The sequence below is a fragment of the Aphelocoma coerulescens genome, chromosome 5, assembly GCF_041296385.1.
Source record: "Aphelocoma coerulescens isolate FSJ_1873_10779 chromosome 5, UR_Acoe_1.0, whole genome shotgun sequence".
Classification (NCBI taxonomy): Eukaryota; Metazoa; Chordata; class Aves; order Passeriformes; family Corvidae; genus Aphelocoma; species Aphelocoma coerulescens.
In genome coordinates this window covers 20133957-20151737 of record NC_091019.1, presented here as the reverse complement: position 1 = coordinate 20151737, position 17781 = coordinate 20133957, and the positions used below count along the sequence as shown (strand labels likewise).

At 39.4% G+C, this 17781-nt stretch overlaps 1 protein-coding gene across 2 annotated transcripts in view; it reads right to left on the bottom strand.

Annotated features, from left to right (window-relative positions):
* MOB2 (MOB kinase activator 2) overlaps positions 1-17781 on the bottom strand; it is a 109889-nt gene that overhangs the window by 63042 nt on the left and 29066 nt on the right. The window contains exon 1 of one of the 2 annotated variants that reach the window (XM_069016980.1): positions 11648-11870. The exons of the other annotated variant lie outside the window; for it this stretch is intronic. Within the exon in view, the coding sequence (XP_068873081.1) occupies positions 11648-11682 (35 nt within the window). The 5' untranslated portion in view covers positions 11683-11870. Of the gene's footprint in view, positions 1-11647; positions 11871-17781 lie in introns of those variants that run through there. 2 annotated transcript variants of the gene reach the window in all.

Sequence of the window (17781 nt, the reverse complement as noted above, 5' to 3'; positions counted from 1 at the left end):
TGGGCACCCACATACCTTCTCTACAGATTTTTGCTGAACATGGAGCTCAGCTCTCAAGGCAGTATGGTAGACAAAGCCTAACAGGTTCTTACTTTATATGCTACCATTCTCAAGTGAAAACAAATACAATAAAAAAATTGTATACCCACCACTAAATTTCATACACAATTTGCACAACTGCTGCCTGGCCACACTTCTGTTTTTACAGACTTCCACTGGCAGAGTAGTCCCTCGAGCTTGCACAATGGGAAAACCTACAATGCAAAGCAGTCCCTAACTCCTCACTGACATACGTATCCCATCCCTGTACACAGTCTTATATCATAAAAGCATTTAGCCTAGAAAGCTGATCTTAAACGCCTTCAGAGACATGGCAATATACTTCTTCAGTAGCAACAGATGATCTGAGGGGAACAAAGCAAACCTTGGGAATGAAACATCTTCCTCCTGGCAAAAGATGGAGTAATTTAACATTAAAAGCAGAATTCCCTAGCTGCCACTGGAATTCTTACCCTTTCAATGTGCCATTACCTAGAAAAAGGGCAACTTAAGGGCAGTGAGTAATGTTGAAGACCCCAGGTTAGATGAGAACCAGTTTTGGCTGAAAACCAAGGAGTTACTCAGTTTAAATTTTAAAAACTAACTGCCAAGTTAATGAAGTCAAAAAAACTTCATATGACAGGTTAGAGTTGCCTGAAAGCCACCATGTACTTCAATTTTTAACATCCTTTCATTTGAAAGGTCCTTGAGTGTTCCTGGAAGATTTTTAACCATCATCAGTTTAGGCCCACATGCGAATATGATGGTCAAATACCTTTTTTTCTTCAAGCATGACTAAGGATACACATCTCATAGCCCACTCTTTTCCCACAAAAAAAATCTTGTCCGCCTACATATCTTAATTAAGACTGCATTTTTGTTATGCTTCCCTTCTTTATGGATTCCATTTTTACTTCTTCCAGGATTTAAAAGGAATACTAAGAGTAGAGTCATCTGTTTTAATCTTTCTACTTCTATCTACCCATCTATTTCCTTTAGAACACTGCTTCATTAACTGCAGTGGGTGAAACACAGACATGACAGTCACAGAGGCTGGGACCTTATTTTCATGAGGAGATTGGGTACCTGCCTGAGCCACGTCTTCTACACACGTAAAATAGAATTCTTATTATAGAATTTCAAGTTACACCCGAGGGATTCTACCTAAATCTTGGATGTTTAAACACATTGTTTAGGGTCACAATCACCGAATTGCTAGTTTGCATTCATGATTCAGGAGAATTAATTTCAAAGTCAACCATTAAACCCACCCTAAAGACAATTTTTAATTCCCATCAGATGGGCAAAAGAGAGGCTGTATAGCAGATTGAGAAGGGTGATTTTCCTGACATGCTATTCTGTAACATCTACTATTTATCTAATGTCTTATTGTTGCTGTTGTTGTTGACTTCCTTATTTTGCTTGGATTTTTAGTGCAAGTTCAGGTAATTTTCCTTAAAGTCACAAAGCTACAGTAATCAAAGCATTCTTGCCCGCAGTGCTGTGAACAGGAGCAAGCAAAAACTACATTATTAGCATGCAATTTTCAAAGGTCAATTACCACATCATTAGCCAGGCCATTTACATCTCTGCAATGTGGAGCATTCTCCAGCTTTAGACAGCAGAATGGGACAAAAGGGATTAAATTGCTTAGGGTCAAATAGTACAGTGAGTTGATGAGTAGGAGTTTAAACCCCAGTAGCTTGAGTAGCTCATAATGGGCCATTTTCACACTATGCCCTCGTCCTGCTGACACCATCTTCTATCAGATGTGTAAAGACACAGAGCAAGCCCATCTACCAGGAAATGTTAACATCCACTTAACACTGAGTAAATCTCATTTCTTTAACAAAACAAAAAACAAAGGACCAATTAGCAAAAAACGCCCGGCTGTTTTACTTTTAATAAAGGCAAAACCAAAGAATAATCAGTACCTATAACCATCATGTCTAGAAGCAAAATAAAAAAAAACCAAAACAAACAAATCAAGACACAGTACAGGTTGTCCTAAAATTTTAGGACAATTTTAAATTTTTTTATTGTCCAGTTCAATAAGGAAAACTTTAAAAAGTAAATAGTCAGAGCAACTTTTTAAGGGATATGACATGGGCAACAAATAAAGATTTCTTCCCACGCCCCTGGATTTTAGATATGTACTGCACGGTACATACCCAAAAAGATGTACAAGCCAAGTTTCAAAACCCAGCAGTCCAAGACTGCAGTCCTGCTGCACACACAGACTGTACAGGCACAGTTTCAGTGCAGGACACAGGCACCTTTACAATGGCATTTGCTCTGCTAGCCCAGACAAGCAAGCCAGGCAAAGACTTCTGGGTTCAGCTGCAGGTGAGGATAGAAGGAAACCTCTAATAACTGGAATTCTTTCTCCCTCCAGCAGAGCTGGCATTTCTTCCCCTACCTATCCAGCTTTCTCCTTATCTATAATTTGCAGCCATACTCACTCCATGATTGTATTTAACCTTTATATTAAACTCTCTTTCACATCAAACACCAGCACAGGGTCCTTCAGTTTCTCAGGTGCCTGCCTGACAACTAAAAGGGCCTATAAAGAAAAGGTAGAAAGCAAACTTAACCTTGCATGGTTTCCCCAGCTTTGACTTGCCCTTCACTCCAGCCTGCAACCCCCATCTCTTTTCTCCAGATACTCCAAATATTAAGAAAAATATTCATTGTGCTTTAACTCCACACATCATTACAAGTCAACTTGCACACAAATCCCCTTTCTTGTTTTAAAATTTGGGATATAGCATAATTCAAAAAACATTCCTATTTTTTCCTTCTGACAGCTAATTCAATGAAAAATTATAGTCCATTGATATATAACACCAGACTCTCCATCCTAGAACAATAATGTATTATCTGCTTGTTTTAGGAACAAAAAAAACCTGACTACATTGATAAAAAATAAGATAAAGCTCAGCTTGGAACAGTGAAAGTTAGAAACTGTTATTACAATATTTCTGCTGTTAACCTTTAAAAATGCAACCATGTGAAGTTTGAGTGAAGAAAAGCTTTATTCTTCCTAAGTGGTAAAAAACCCGAGGCTCTTCACTTTTCTATGAAGCATTACCAGTGTTGGTACTATACCAGACATAACAGTTCATATAAAGCTTTGTTGCAGGCTGTCAGCATTTTATTTCATTTTGTTGGGTTTTTCTAACAGCATTTCTTTTTCCTCATACACTGCAGTTCTGTAAGAATATACACATCAAATAATTAGGATCATCATGTGAGATACCTTATCTTTATCTGAAGATGCCAGTGCCAAATAAATTATTATGGAGGTACCTGCAAAACACTCTAAATCCAGAGTCAGAGTCCTTTTCTTTCTGCTCCTTACAGTTCCCCCCTCTCCTAAAGAGCAGTTGATATTTTAGACTCATGACCTGGCTTAGGAAACAGCACTGCAACACTGGAATATTGCTAACACGAGTCACCATTTTTATTAATTTACTGACCAAAATAATTCCAAGTCTACATACTACAATGTTTTCCCACACATATGCACATTAGTATCAGGCTTGCTGTCAAGGCCATCTTTTCATTCCTTTTCACTCCCAGTTCACATATCTTGGTGCAATCACACAAACCCCAGTTAGTTCCTTTCTGTGGGACCAGCAACTCTGCTATTGCAGAGATTCCATGACAACATAGAGACAGTTCATACTGCACGTCAGGCATAAAGCTGTAATGTGCTATACAGAAAGCACATGCATTGTGTGCTTGCATGAATACTTTTATATAAAATTCCACCTTTTATCTGCAGGAATTCTATTAAAAGTCCATCATTGTACTCCCCAAAAACTCTTATGACAAATTTGACAAACCCCACAAAAGCGCAGCAGCAAGTGCTTGAAGAGGAAAAGTGAGTGCAGTAAGTTTTGACTAAGCATATTAGAAACAATTACATGTCAATCTTTACGCTGTGTTTTGTCCTTCTCTATGGAAAAGTCAGTTTAAAAAGTCTTTTCTTTATTTTTCCTTTTGAAAGAAAGGTGAAAAAAAAACTGCCATGAATGCAACAGGCTTCTTGAGAAGACAGGAGATTTATTTTTTTTTCCTTTGGCCTGGCTCAAAATTACATTAATCACTTGTATGCTCTTTCCTCATATCCAAAGAAAGATCTGCCCTATCCATTCTGTCATACTACACTATGCTACAATTACACACATACCACAATCCAAGAAAGGTTATAACATTTCCAAAATTGCTGCAGAAGTGTCCAGCAGCAACCTAAAAATCACAGGATTTACAACAAGACGAGATATGCGTAACAGAAAATACTTTCTTCCAGCAAAGAATCAGCAATGGCAATGACTCACGTAAACACGAACAATCTACTGAAATTTCTTTTCTGGCAAGCTGCTGCTCTAAGGAAGGACTAATGACATTTGGGAAAAAGTTTGCAAATGAAAAGAACATGCCACATGGCTCTTAAACTTAGCAAAGAATCCAGTTTACCCCTATTCAATACTAAGACATTTAAGGAGGCAGGATTTCTTTTCCCCCCAAACAATCATATGAAAAGTAATGAGCTGGCACAGAGATCATGCTATCCACTATTCATTTTTTTTTAACAAGAACAAGAAGCATTTAAACCTATACATTGGTTATTTCACTTTGCAACACTGTGCAGCTCTACTCCGTGCTATGGAGTTGGAAACACATCCTGCAGCTGGAGAACAACATAACCTAAGCACAGAAAGCCTGCACTCCCCCTAATTACAGATTCAAATGGTGGCTGTGTGTGGAGCCTCTGGAATAATTACAGTCCTGACTGGTACACTCTGAGGGATGATATATCGAGTAATTTAGAGGGAAACAAAACTAGGATAAACCTTTTAGCAGTAAAGATACTGCTGTGGAAGGATCTACTTTTTCCATTACGAGAAGTTTATAATATTCATCTGGTTTCAAATGCAGAGGTATTAATCAACATGTAAATTAGAATTTCTAGAGTAAGATTTGTCTGACAGGCTTTTATTTGCTGAACAAGTACTGCGAGGAACCTGAAAATTACTGTTACTGCATTGACATGATCCTCATTCCAAACCTGCATCTTCTACTCTTAATGCTGTAATTGCCCCATTAATTTTCAATCAAATCATAAACTACCTGTGGTGATCTCACCAAGAAGGCTGCCAGCACATGTAGCTGATTAAACAATTGCTCTGGAAACTTCCTCTCTTACCCAGAAAAGACTTTCAGTTACAGCTCAGTTCTAGCAGGCCAGTGAGTGCTGACACTTGATGCACACTTCACTTCCAAAGTCAGTAATAAGAAATGTACCACCACCTTCACAGGGGATACACAGCAAATATTTGAGGACACGCTCATTTTTCATTTTCATTTTTCAGAAGTATTAAGTGAAGGAAAATTGCTCCGTTATGCACAGAGTGTAACTTTCTCTGGCAGCAGTGCCTGGGCCTCCTAAGAACATCCTCTAGAAGCTAATGGCCCTGAAATCTCATGAAGAGATGTTTATTGTGTGCAGTGAAAAGCTCAGTAATAGGAAGGAGCTGCTTCCACGACCACATTCTTTGAAAATGAAAACTTACATCGTTTCAACTTAATACTCAGAGGCCAGCACACAAAGCAAAAACCATTCACAGTTATCTGGCTGGTTACCCTTAAAACTGCAAAGCAGGTGATGCAAAGAATTCTCACTCTAAGGTTTCTCTGGAGGTTTAAGAGGCTCTTACAGGAAGAAAAGATGGGTGATATGACTAGCTGATATTTCCATTCTGAGAAGAATACAAAGGCTGTGCCACCCTGGTAACTCAGAAAGGAATAACATTATTCTCCAGTATTATAACACTTATTAAAGCACACTAAAGGAATAAAATATCATAGCTTACTGACTTTGCTACATGAGAAAATTCAGGAGAACATTGTTCACTCATTAGCATCATCTAACCTGACTGCAACAGACCCCACCAAAAACTAGGCTGAAGCAACATACAGCTTCATGACAACACCAAGATCAAATTTCTGAGTGGCTGGCACCACTTTATCTTTCTATAAACCTGTCCAATTTCAAAGTCCCTACTATGCCAAGGGCTACAAATTTAAGTGACCCTTTCTACAAGAGAAAGGGATCCAAATCACTCAGATGAACCCCTGCAACAAACAGCTAAGATGCCCTCAAGTACATAAAGCAGTAAATGGAGGGATATTCAGGGCTTGAAGGAAAAGCTGTGCACCTTCTAATGCAGCACAGCAGCTCTCCTTATCTGCCCCTCACCCTTACCGGCACCGTGACCCCCAGAGCGGCTCCCCTCCTCCAACCCTCCTAGTCTCAGACACTTCCTGTCTCCAGTGGCATTTATTTTCAGCCCTCAAGATTCCTTTCTATACGTTCCAGGAACCCTCTAGCCATCCCTCTGTCCAGATGGCAGACTACAGATGAAGGGAACAGGGTCTTGGAGAGTCTTTTCTTGGCCTGCTTCTCGGCAGCCTGCTGGAACTCGGAGGCAGGCTGAGTCTTGCACAGACAAGGCTCTGTTGCGCTGCAAAAGCCCTTCAATCCCTCTCCACAGTTTTCCTCAATGCCCTCTTTGTCTTCAGACAAATTTGTCTTAAACCTTTTAACGGCCTCTGCTTTCCAGGGGCATACTTTATACAATCTACTCCCTACAAAGCTGCAGAAAGCTAATAAAAGGGCAAAGGAAAGAACAGACAACCAGAGCCTCAGTTTTTACTACAAAGCAGATGTTACTTTGACAAGCAGATGCAGAAGAAAAAGGTAGATGATAGGTCTGAGTCCTGTTGATCCCTGTCATCTGCAGGAGATTTTCTGAAACGTGACAGAAACAAGTTTATTACTCAATTTCATTAAGGATCATCACCCTACAATGAACTATTTTCAAACTCTGATTCTCCCAGATCACTAGTCCTTATCTCTGAGACAACAGAACCAGATTTTTCTGTAATCACAAAGACCAACAGAGCATCTCTCACCAACATTATACATTCATGTACAAGCTTCAGAGAATGACTGACATCCCTTATTTGAGAAAACAAAATTTTACCAAAGTAAGAAGAAATTTTAAAACCCTTTTCTTTTTGTTTCCAAGTGAAGCTCCACTGAACAACACTTTTGTAAGTTTTAGTAAGATCTATTCACAACTCCTTTAACTCTATTCATATCAAAAGCTATGACAACACTTGATTTATTATATATATAATGAAACAATATTTCCAAGAGCCAAGAGGGTTTAAATCTGAAATAAAGCTGTATGCTTCAGAGCAGAATACATTTAGGCATAAACTATTCTAAAATCAAATGCAGTAAGCAAAGACAGTTCCTCATTTAAAGACTGGAGCTCAGGAAGGCTCTAATGTAGCTCTTGGCTAGAAAGATTACTTTAGGAAATGAACTGCAAGAGAAAGAACAAATTGTAGAACTTGAGTAAAACCCAGCAGGGGTAGGAAAGGAGAAGTTACAGACAAACTGACACAGCACAAATAATTTCCCAATTTCAGATAGGGCCTTAAAAATCCAGAAAGGAAAAGAACACAACAGTGCAGTGGTGGGAAAAATTAGGCAAAACATGTGTTTGTTGTTTGAAGGTCAATACAAAAACATATCTTCCTTGAGGGAAAAAGCAACACAGTCTAGAGGCACTGCAGTGCCGTTGTCGCACTGGCATTTTTTAGTCTAATTCTTGTTCTTTACCACTTTACCACTGATTTTAGAATCTAGTTGTCCATGTCCTTCTATTGCTTTCATCATTTGCGTGTCATAATACTGCCTTTAAGATATTTCTTTAGTCTCATTTTGACCAGAAAATAAACTAATACAAAAAACTATCCTGAAGAAAATTCACCACTCCTTAATAGGACACTCTGAAAACAAAATCCTATAAATAAGCTGTATGAGTTACCCTGGCTAGATTTTTGTCACATATACTATGTTTTTATTTTTCTTAGCATTTGTACATTATTAGAAAACAATCTTTTTCAGAGACACGCATAAACATTTTATATGTAATCTCAAAATAGTTCAAATCCTTTTCAGATAACTCCTTTCATTTAAGAGGTGTGATCTGTTTGCTTGTTAGGATAATATACTAACTGCATGATAATATCCACAGCTCCTCCCACAAACATTTAGGATTGTCTCATTGAGAATTATCTGCTCCTATGAAATATCCACTGTGTGATTTACAGTCATTTACTGTGTAATAGGTGTAGCTGATGAACTGGTTTCAAGTTCCTGTTTCACCTCTTCCCTTCTTTAGTTCCTCAACAGATTAAAAAAGGTGCAGCTTCATCAGAAATTATTTGATTCAATACATACATTTAAAATCAATGGTTGGCTCGTACCTAATTACGTATCACCTAATTCTATCAACTTAAAATCTGACCTAGAAATTATGATATTTAAAATTGAAATCAGTTACCAACTACCTACAAACCTTACCTAATACGAGCGACATAAAACAAACTGGTGGAATGGACCAGGTACTAAACTCAGAAAATTAAGTCCATCAGCTGTAGAGTCAATGCAACATAAGAGGACACAGTAAACCACTCCCATTATGATCCAACGCTCCCATCCCCTTGCCACTGGGAAGATGGATTCTTTTTATTTAAGTCAGTGGTTTATTAGCCAGACACTGGGACGAAAGTTGGACTTGTAACCCAGCTGAGGGTGGTTCACAGACTGGAACAAAATCCAGCGAGTGCAGTGTCACATTTGGCCTCTGATCTGAAGCCTGACACCCTGAAGGGTGTCATCTGATGACACCCTTGCTGTGAGCTTTCATACCAACCTTTCCCTAGTTGACTCTCCAGCCAGCATGTGTCTAGAAAACTTTATAGAAGAGTAAGAGTGTGGAATGAAAAAAAAAAAAAAAAACAAACAAAAAAAACACCTTCTAAAACTCATACAATTAGTCATGCTTTAAAGAAAACCTAGAAAAAACCCCCAGAATTTAAATACCCAGAGAAGGCCAAGGGAGCTAAGTGACTGAGGGAAAAGTAGAGAAGCCAGTGACTGCCCTGACACCTGGACAGACACTCAGCCACCAGGATACACCCACAGAGCAAAAGAACAAATACAAGTGAACACGTTGTGATTAATGGAGATGACGACTGCTTTAGCTGTAAATTCTACATGTTGTGGCTTTTAAAATAGGACGAGAAGTGCACATGCCTGGTCCAGCAGTTACAGCCAAGCTGTAACAGCTCTAGGGGCAAGTAAATGGACAGATAATTTTGCACTATGTTTGGCAAGACAGTGGGAAATAAGAGGTTGCTGCCTTAGAACTCAAGCATTACTTCCACATCCCTGTTTTCAATTCTGTTTTTAAAGTTAAGATCAGTCTAGCATTTAAGGTGCAATGACCATTCTCCTTGCATCTCAGCATCTTGGAACTCAGCACAAGAAACTCCAAAAGACTGCAGGAAGAGCAGGAACAAAAGGCTAACGTTTATATTGCTGGTCTCAGTTTTATGAGCATCTAGGTCTACCAGTGTCATGAAAATAATGCAAGATAATCATACAGAAGATGAGACACCAACCCTATGGACTAGTAAACTTGAAAAAAAAGAGATGCTGAAGCCACAGGCAATTTTATTATAGCATCTATCTTCCCAGTAATGGTATTTTCCACTATCACCCTTCCCTCTTTGTAAGCTGCAAAGGGATTTCTCACACTGATTATAAGCTAAATAAATGGCTACACGGCATTTCTTTCACATTCTGCACTGAAAATAGGACTTACACTGAAAATGGACCATAAGGGAATCCAGATAAACAGTCACCAACTGCCTATGCCATTCTCCAAGGGTTAGGCTACACTTAGACCCTTTTCCATGTGTATTCTCTGGTTTAGGTTGCTATTTTGATAGCTCTATACCAAGGTTTTTTTAAATAAAGCAACAGTGATCTTTCGGCTAATAAGTGCTAAGAAAATCTTTGCTCTCAGACAACTGTATCTTGTTACCAACACAGGAATGCCTCTGAACTGTCTGCTTGGGGTGGTTTTGTCAATAGAGCATTGGCCTGTGTAATATATAAAAATCTAAGTATTTGCCCCTAGTAAATATACCCTCAATATCCTTGGCTTTATTAACTCCATTCACCCTGGCACTCCCTGTCAAAATCACCATTTCTTTGAATGGGAAATTAGTAATCCTTTATCCAGCTCCATAGACAGCCATTGGAGTTTAGAACTGACTGCTATGGAATCACTCATTGTTACAAAACTATGGATTATGCAAAAGCTTGCATCCACAATCTTTTTAAATGATTGATACTGCTGTGGTTCTCAGAAAAGAAAGGTATTTTCTGCTATTGCTGATAAAGAGAATGGGTGGAGTACTCAGAATCCGCAGAAACTGGACAACTACACTGGCAGAAGCAGCAGGAGAGAAGGGGAAGAATTCCTGCCCATGCAACATGTCAAACAACATCTGTGAGAAAAAAAATCTCCATGATTTCAAGCTCACTCTACCACCCTACTCATATTACTTCATTTTTCTGCAAGTCAAATGTCCTTTCTGAGGTTGTGGCTCATAAATGTAACCTAACATTGTATTACAGAGACAGGCTCTTCAAACTGCCAAAACAGCCCCCCACATCTTCCATATCAACATCTGTATTTATTCAGCTAGTGCCAAACTGGTACTAGAACATAATGAATGACAAGGATACCTGGAAAAAAAAATACAGTGGAACCCAGAGAAAATTACATTTTAGACAGTTTTTACTGTGTCCAGACTGTGATAGCATCTGAGGAAAACTGAGGCTTAAAAATTTGGCTCTGCCACAGATCCAGCAAGATGCAGAAGCATTACAGACTGGCTCAGCCAGCAGTCTACACGAAGTCTAGAAATCAGGTGCACTCAGTCTGTCCAGAGAGGCTCTTAACTCATTGCAATTTGGCATAAAGCACACCTGCCATTTAGTGCATTTGCCATATGCTATTTTCTGTGCCTAAAACTGGAGAGGACCATCAGATGGGGCTGTAGTAATGTTAGATAGGGAGAAAGTGGATTCCTGATATGCAATCTCTGTACCAAGTTCTTACCAGTCCTACTTCTTAATCTAGGGAGACTCCTGAAAAACAGATTTAAAAATCATAGCCAATTTCTCATCTTGTGCATACACCACCTGCAAAGCATGAAAGAAACAACATGATTTAAATTGAAAAAATGTTTCACAGCTTCAGCTGCAACTCAAGTCAAGCACAGAGTGACAAAACAGACTCTGCAGGGTACTAATAGTCTCTTGGTCTAAACACATTGAGGGGAACATAGGAGTTTACTGAAGAAAGAGGGAAACAGCACTTGTAATGAGTGTTCAGTAAACTTCTCCTATCCTCAAATTTTGTTTCATGCAAAGAGATGTGGTAAAAATAGATTACTAACATTTGTTATCATCAGAAAAGGCTAACTTGAGGTAGAAAAGCTGGACAGGAAAGACACTCAGGATTTTGGTTTTCTCTCTCCCTGCTGCTACTCCTTCATCTAGTCCTCCTTCCCCTTCTTCAGCTAAACTCCTTCCCAGCTTCTGTATGCACAGTACCAGCTCATGTCCACACATGTCTGTGCTAGTTAATGTATAAAATGGCCTTACCAGCAGCAGCGCAGCGAGCAGATGATGAATTCCATTCCAACAAAATCAACAGCAGGGGATTTCCGACAAGATGGCAATAGAGTAAAACACAGTTCAGATACTCAAAGAAACATGGGAAGCCCAAGATAATGGATTACTGAAACACAGCCTGAAATACCAGTAGCATTTTTCCAGAATTCAGCAAGATGAAACTTCTGGGAGGCAGAGTGAAAAACAGAAAAAGGTGCTCTTCTAGAGAACAGGCATACATAGCTCACTCTTGAAAGACAGCTGCACAAAAGAATTAGGCTTTCTGCCTTTTCTTAATCTATCAGAATAGCTGTTATCTAGAGTTTCCTCCTCTTATTTCAGGGTAGGACTGTTCAAAACAAAAGAAAAAAACCTCCTCCTGACAAATGAAGGGTTAGCAACTATTTTGATAATGCTTTTCTCTATCTAGTTCTGCCTGCCTTTCAAGTCAGTTTGGAAGCAAACAGTAATACCAAAATAATAAATAAGTAATGAGAACTATTTTTTCCAATCCTTCCTTTTCTCTTTCACAACATTAATTCCAGTGACTCAGACATATTATAGTCCAAAATATCTGTTGAGTCTGTTGCTTTTTTCTAAAACTTACTCTCTTTCTTGAAAAGTGTTGAAACAGTCGGTTTATACCCGTTTTATAAGATTTCATAAACTCCATTCATCTTTCTGCTTATTAGTCAAGAGGGAAAAATTCCCAGCCACAGAGCCTTAAAGCTCCACCTTGTGGAAGATGCCTAGAATATTCCAGTAGGCTCCAGGGCAGAAAGGACTTCAAACCAAGCTTACAATTAATGACGTGTTTGACATTGACACTTTTTCCATCAATCACACAGTAGGATAACCTCTTAAATGGATTCTACACCAGCAGAAAAACAAGCAGTGGGGGACTATCAAAAAAATGAAAATAAATGGCTGTACCTTGAGTCATGTGTCCAGTTCTGGGACCCTCAGGGCAAGAAAGACATTGAGGTGCTGGAGCATGTCCAGAGAAGGCAACAGATCTGGGGAAGGTTCTGGAGCACAAGTCTTACAAGGAGCAGCTGAGGGAGCTGGGGTGGTTTAGCCTGGAGAAAGGGAGGCTTGGGGGTGACCTTATAGCTCTCTACAATGACCTGAAAGGAGGGTATAGCCAGCAGAGGGTTGGTCTCTTTTCCCAGAAAACAAGTGATAGGACAAGTGGAAATAGCCTCAAGCTGTGCCAGGAGAGCTTCAAGTTGCACATCAGGATGAAACTCTTCACTGAAAGGGTGGTTAAACATTGGAATGGGTTGCCCAGGAAAGTGGTGGAATCACTGTCCCTGAAGCTGTTCATGACTGGACACAGCACTCAGTGCTATGGTTTAGTTGGCACGGGGGTGTTTGGTCTAAGGTTGGACTCAGTGATCCTGGACTCTTTTCTATCCTGAATGATTCTGTCATTCTGTGAAAAGCTGGTTTTATTTTGTGGCAATGCAATAACCATCCTGCTTTGAACCAACTGACAGCACCAGCAGCAGTCCAGAACACATCTTGCTTTCACCTTGTTTGCGGGTTCCCATACACTGGACTTACTCTCTTTGTAATCAGGAAAACAGGGAATCAGAGACAGATTCACCTGGACAAGGGGCTGGTAACCAAAGAATACAGCAACCCTGCCAGCAGGAATGGATAAGTGACTAACAGAACTTCATCTTGCAATACTGGATTGACTGTAATTTTACACAAGGGTTCCAAAATCTATTCACAGTCCCCCTCCAGACACCTATTACAAACACACTCAGCTGAAAGCTTGTACTGAGACCAGCTTGGCACATCCACATCCTGCTGTCTGTGATTGTGCAGCCGCGGGACATGAAAGCCAGCCTAGCCAGTACTGCCCTCTGCTGAAAGAGCCTGCACAGGCAAACTGTAGCAACTTCTAGTCTGTTTTTCTGCATCATATATGTACCTTGTTTTTCCTTCTTCCTGCAAGCTTTTACAATATCCAGGGCTCTGTTTTATTGTAGGGTTTTTTAACTGCTGCTTCTTCCCCAGGAGGGCTACAAAGATGTCCAAGAGGTTTCTAAGTTTACATACTGTAGTACCATGCCAGCACACGCGGACTCCAGAAATCAAAGAGCTGCTGCACTAAAGCACTGCAGACACAGCTCATGTTTTCAGCAATGTAAGAGCAAACAGGTAAAAACATTAAAAGTAAAAGAAAGTAAGGTATTCAAAAATAGCCCCACAAAAATTTAAATTTTTCCTTTGTCATCCGCAGTACAGCAATCATAGAATAGTATCACAAGATGTTCTTTTGTGTACTAAACCCAAGATACTTAAAGAACATATATCCATATCCATTCAACACTTGGAATTTGCAAAATTACCATAATTAGTAACTAACTACTAACAGTAATCACATTACTTTCTCTGATACGAACTCTGCAATGTTTCTATTGTCCATCAGTTGCTCCACTTTGAGATTTAGACGTTCAGAACAATCTGAAAGTCTGCATACCTTAAGGACTGAAATACTGTACCAAATCTGAAAGTGTGGTGCTTTTAGCAACAAAATAACACTTGGCTGAACAATACCTTTGCTCGGAACACTGGACACGAATGTGACCTGCCTGAATGCAGGGTCCCTGAACACAGAGAAGATTTAAACGTGCCACTCAGAACAGAGGGAAGTGCATCCCTGAAGCTCCGCAGAGAGCACGGAGCTCTCGAAACTGCAGAGGGAGCCCGCTGCCCGCTGGTCCCCAGCGCCGGAAAGGCGGGGACCGTCCTGTCACTCACCGCAATCCACAGGGCTCGGTTTCACTTCTCAGCAATGATCACATCGGAAAAAAATAACGAGAGATTACTCAGCAGCCAAGAAGAAGAGGGTCTGACCTGTTGCTGCGCGGTACCCTTTGAATCTGTATGTTAAAAGAGGTGCTTGTTTTAAATCACACTCAGTGTTTTATTCTTCCTGTTCTCTAAGCTAAACGAGCTCCAACTCTGAATGACCTTTCACTTCACACAGGGCTTTCTGTGGAGCATCCTTGCTTGTTCAGTTAATATCCTGGTTGCACCCTTTACTTAAAAAAAACCTCAACCCCCCCCCAAAAAACCCCAGGTTTTTACCATAACAAAAATGTTTGCAACCTCCATGAAGTCCTTACAATTTTCAATGTTGACGACTGTTACCAAAAAAGAGCCCGAATAGAGCAGAAAAAAACATTAAGTTTATTAATAGATTTTAAACGCACCAGAAGAGATTAAATATACCCCAGCACACAACCTGAAACAATGTACTTCACCTTTGCACACTGTAGTCTTTTCGATGAAACAATCGAATCTTTATTTAAAAAAGAAAAAAATCCTCACTTATACAGTCCGTCTTCCAAAATGCAGAAGTGTATTTAAATTTTTATAGTTCACAAAACAGGACCAAAATCACTGATAATAAAAACACTATGTACGGATGGGAGGCCAAACCACCATTTGTTTAATGATGAAGACTTTAAAAAAATAGCATTCCACAGAAAAAGTACCTGACATCACTGGCACGTGAAAGCCCCTCGTTTAAATCTAGCTTTGACTATTACTCTTCATGAAATTAGAGCTAAAAATGTCTAAAAATTACACTTGATAGATACATCGAAGTTTCAAAGCCACTCTTCTCACTCTGACCCCCATATGAGCCTATCAAAAAGGAAACTCATGTTGAACTATCATTTTTTACCCAGTAATCTCCTTTTGCCCCCTACCTTGCTTCAGCTACGGTTGTGTGCACATAATGGATGCAGTGGTTTGGATTAGTTCACTTGAAGCACTAATCACTGCATTCAAGAGGAGACAGATCCAGTTTAACTTATGTAACCTCATTACCAGATGAGTGAAGGAACACAGTGAAGCTGAGAAAAGCAGCACCTTTTGTAAACTGGTCATAGGTTTGGTTTCTTAGAGGAAAGGTGATATATACACCTTTAAAAAGAGATGCAACCAAATTGTTCCTGTAACAACAGGAGCAACAACACATCTAGCCTAGTCCAAGTCAGTCTTGTTGAGATAAAGCTGTATCGTGTTTCTAGCAATTTCTTCCCTAGAAATCAAAAGCATTACAGCTAGATTATCTCTTGGAAAGCCCCAAGTGCTGCCACATGCTTTGTCACTACAGCACTCTCTATCTTCCTGCTTGGCAGCCTCACCATGCATTATTCACTCTCTTTTTCTGCTGCCATTCGTTCAGTTTCTTTGGTGGGGAGTTACTGTGCCTGCTAAACCACTTAGTCTGCAAGCATAAGAGCATCCACAGCATCAAAGGGCCTGCAGGAACTAACTAATTTTTTTTAATCCACAACTTCAATTCGATTTATCAGCCTATAGAATAAAAATTCATTAAATTCCAAAGATCCCTTCAAAAAACCACAGGATAGACCTGTCTGTCCAAGGAAACACACCCTCCCCATCATTACTAGTTAAAACAGCAAAACTTCATGAATATAAGGCTGGACTCAGGCTGCCCAGCTGTATTGAGAGCTACATGCAAAAGGTGTGATTACAGGAAGAGTGTTCCAGGCAGAGTACAAGAACTGGGCAGAAAGCTCAAAACCATGAGAAATTCATGCCTGTTTCATCTTACAGTAATAAAATGAGACAAGTTTATTCATCTCCACCTTTCACAGAAATTACAACCCATGGAGACTGAGGGCATGGAACAAAATGCATCAATTTGCCACTATAATGCACTCTGACAGCAATACACATACCATGACCTTTAATCCATGTAGGCCTCTTCCACACATTTAAAAGGGAAGTTAGAAGCACGGACTGCAATGACAGATTACATGAGCATCATTGACAAGTCTTTCTACGTGTTGCATTTTTTTCACATATTTAATAACCAAAGACATCAAACAATTCTGTTGCCACTATCCTGACTGATACTCCTTGCCTGAGATTTCATGCAAAGTGCAGTTATGTTTATGGTAGCCACAGCTCTTAACTATAATAAAGGAGAAAATTACAATAAAGGAAGTTAAGCAGTTGAAAAACCCAAACCTTGCTGGTAATACTGTGACAAAACTTGACCACTACAATTTAAAATGACCAATCAGAGCAAACTTCCTAAATAAAGGGATCTGGACAAAATACTCATTTCATTGGAAACTAATATCCATGCAATACATAGAAATTATAATAAAAGTAATGGAAAATATTTCTGAATTTATTGATCTGTGAATGTACAGAAAGAAAACATTTTTCTCCTTAATTAGCATGCTCCCTCTATGTGACCTTTGAGATCTTTTTTATGAAGCATGAGAAGACCGACATCCTCTGGAATGTTGTCCTTGCCCAATGCTAGAGGAGATTTATAGCACATGCTGTTGAACAGGCAGGCTAGTTCATGGTTTGTGCTTTCACATCTACATAGGTAAAATAACTGAAGGCAGCTGAAGAAGAACTGACCACATACTCAGCTTCCTCTTAAAGGACAGGAAATCCATGTTTTGGTTCTCTGGGTAAAACTGTTGAGAAAGACGTCAACACACACACAAAAAGGTAAACATATGTGGCCTGCAATGATATGAAAAACTTCATATTCAGCCTTTTTATGCACTGGGAAAATGTAAGTATTCTTCTGAATGTACATTTGTATTAATTATTTCCTGCCTTATCTACAGCATTGCAAGTAGGGAAGCAGCTGGACTCTGGAAATTGAGCTTCTCTCTGCTGCTTTTCATCCTAATGTTACATAATGGACCAGATTTTGTAGTGTGACTGCCACCCTTGTCTTCAGTCTCTGCTTTACAGAGTTCTCTGTTTTTTCTACAGTAACTTACACCACAAGATCAGTATCTCATCATAAAATCTTTTGTGTCTAGCTAACTGGCAATGTCAGCATTATATCCTTAAAAGAAATTACTTAATCCATCTTATTCTGCATTGAAAGTAGAGGACTCCTCAGTTATCTTCAAATATGTGATTTTAAACATACTGCAGTTATCTAAGGCAAACACACACCCTTTGGGTTGCTGGGAAACAGGACTTTTCTAGTTTGCCTGGTTTAATACAGGATATACACACCTGCAGTCGAGCACAATGACAGGAAAATCAAGTTGATTTTCACAAAGTATTCTTTTCTCTGATAAAAAATACCC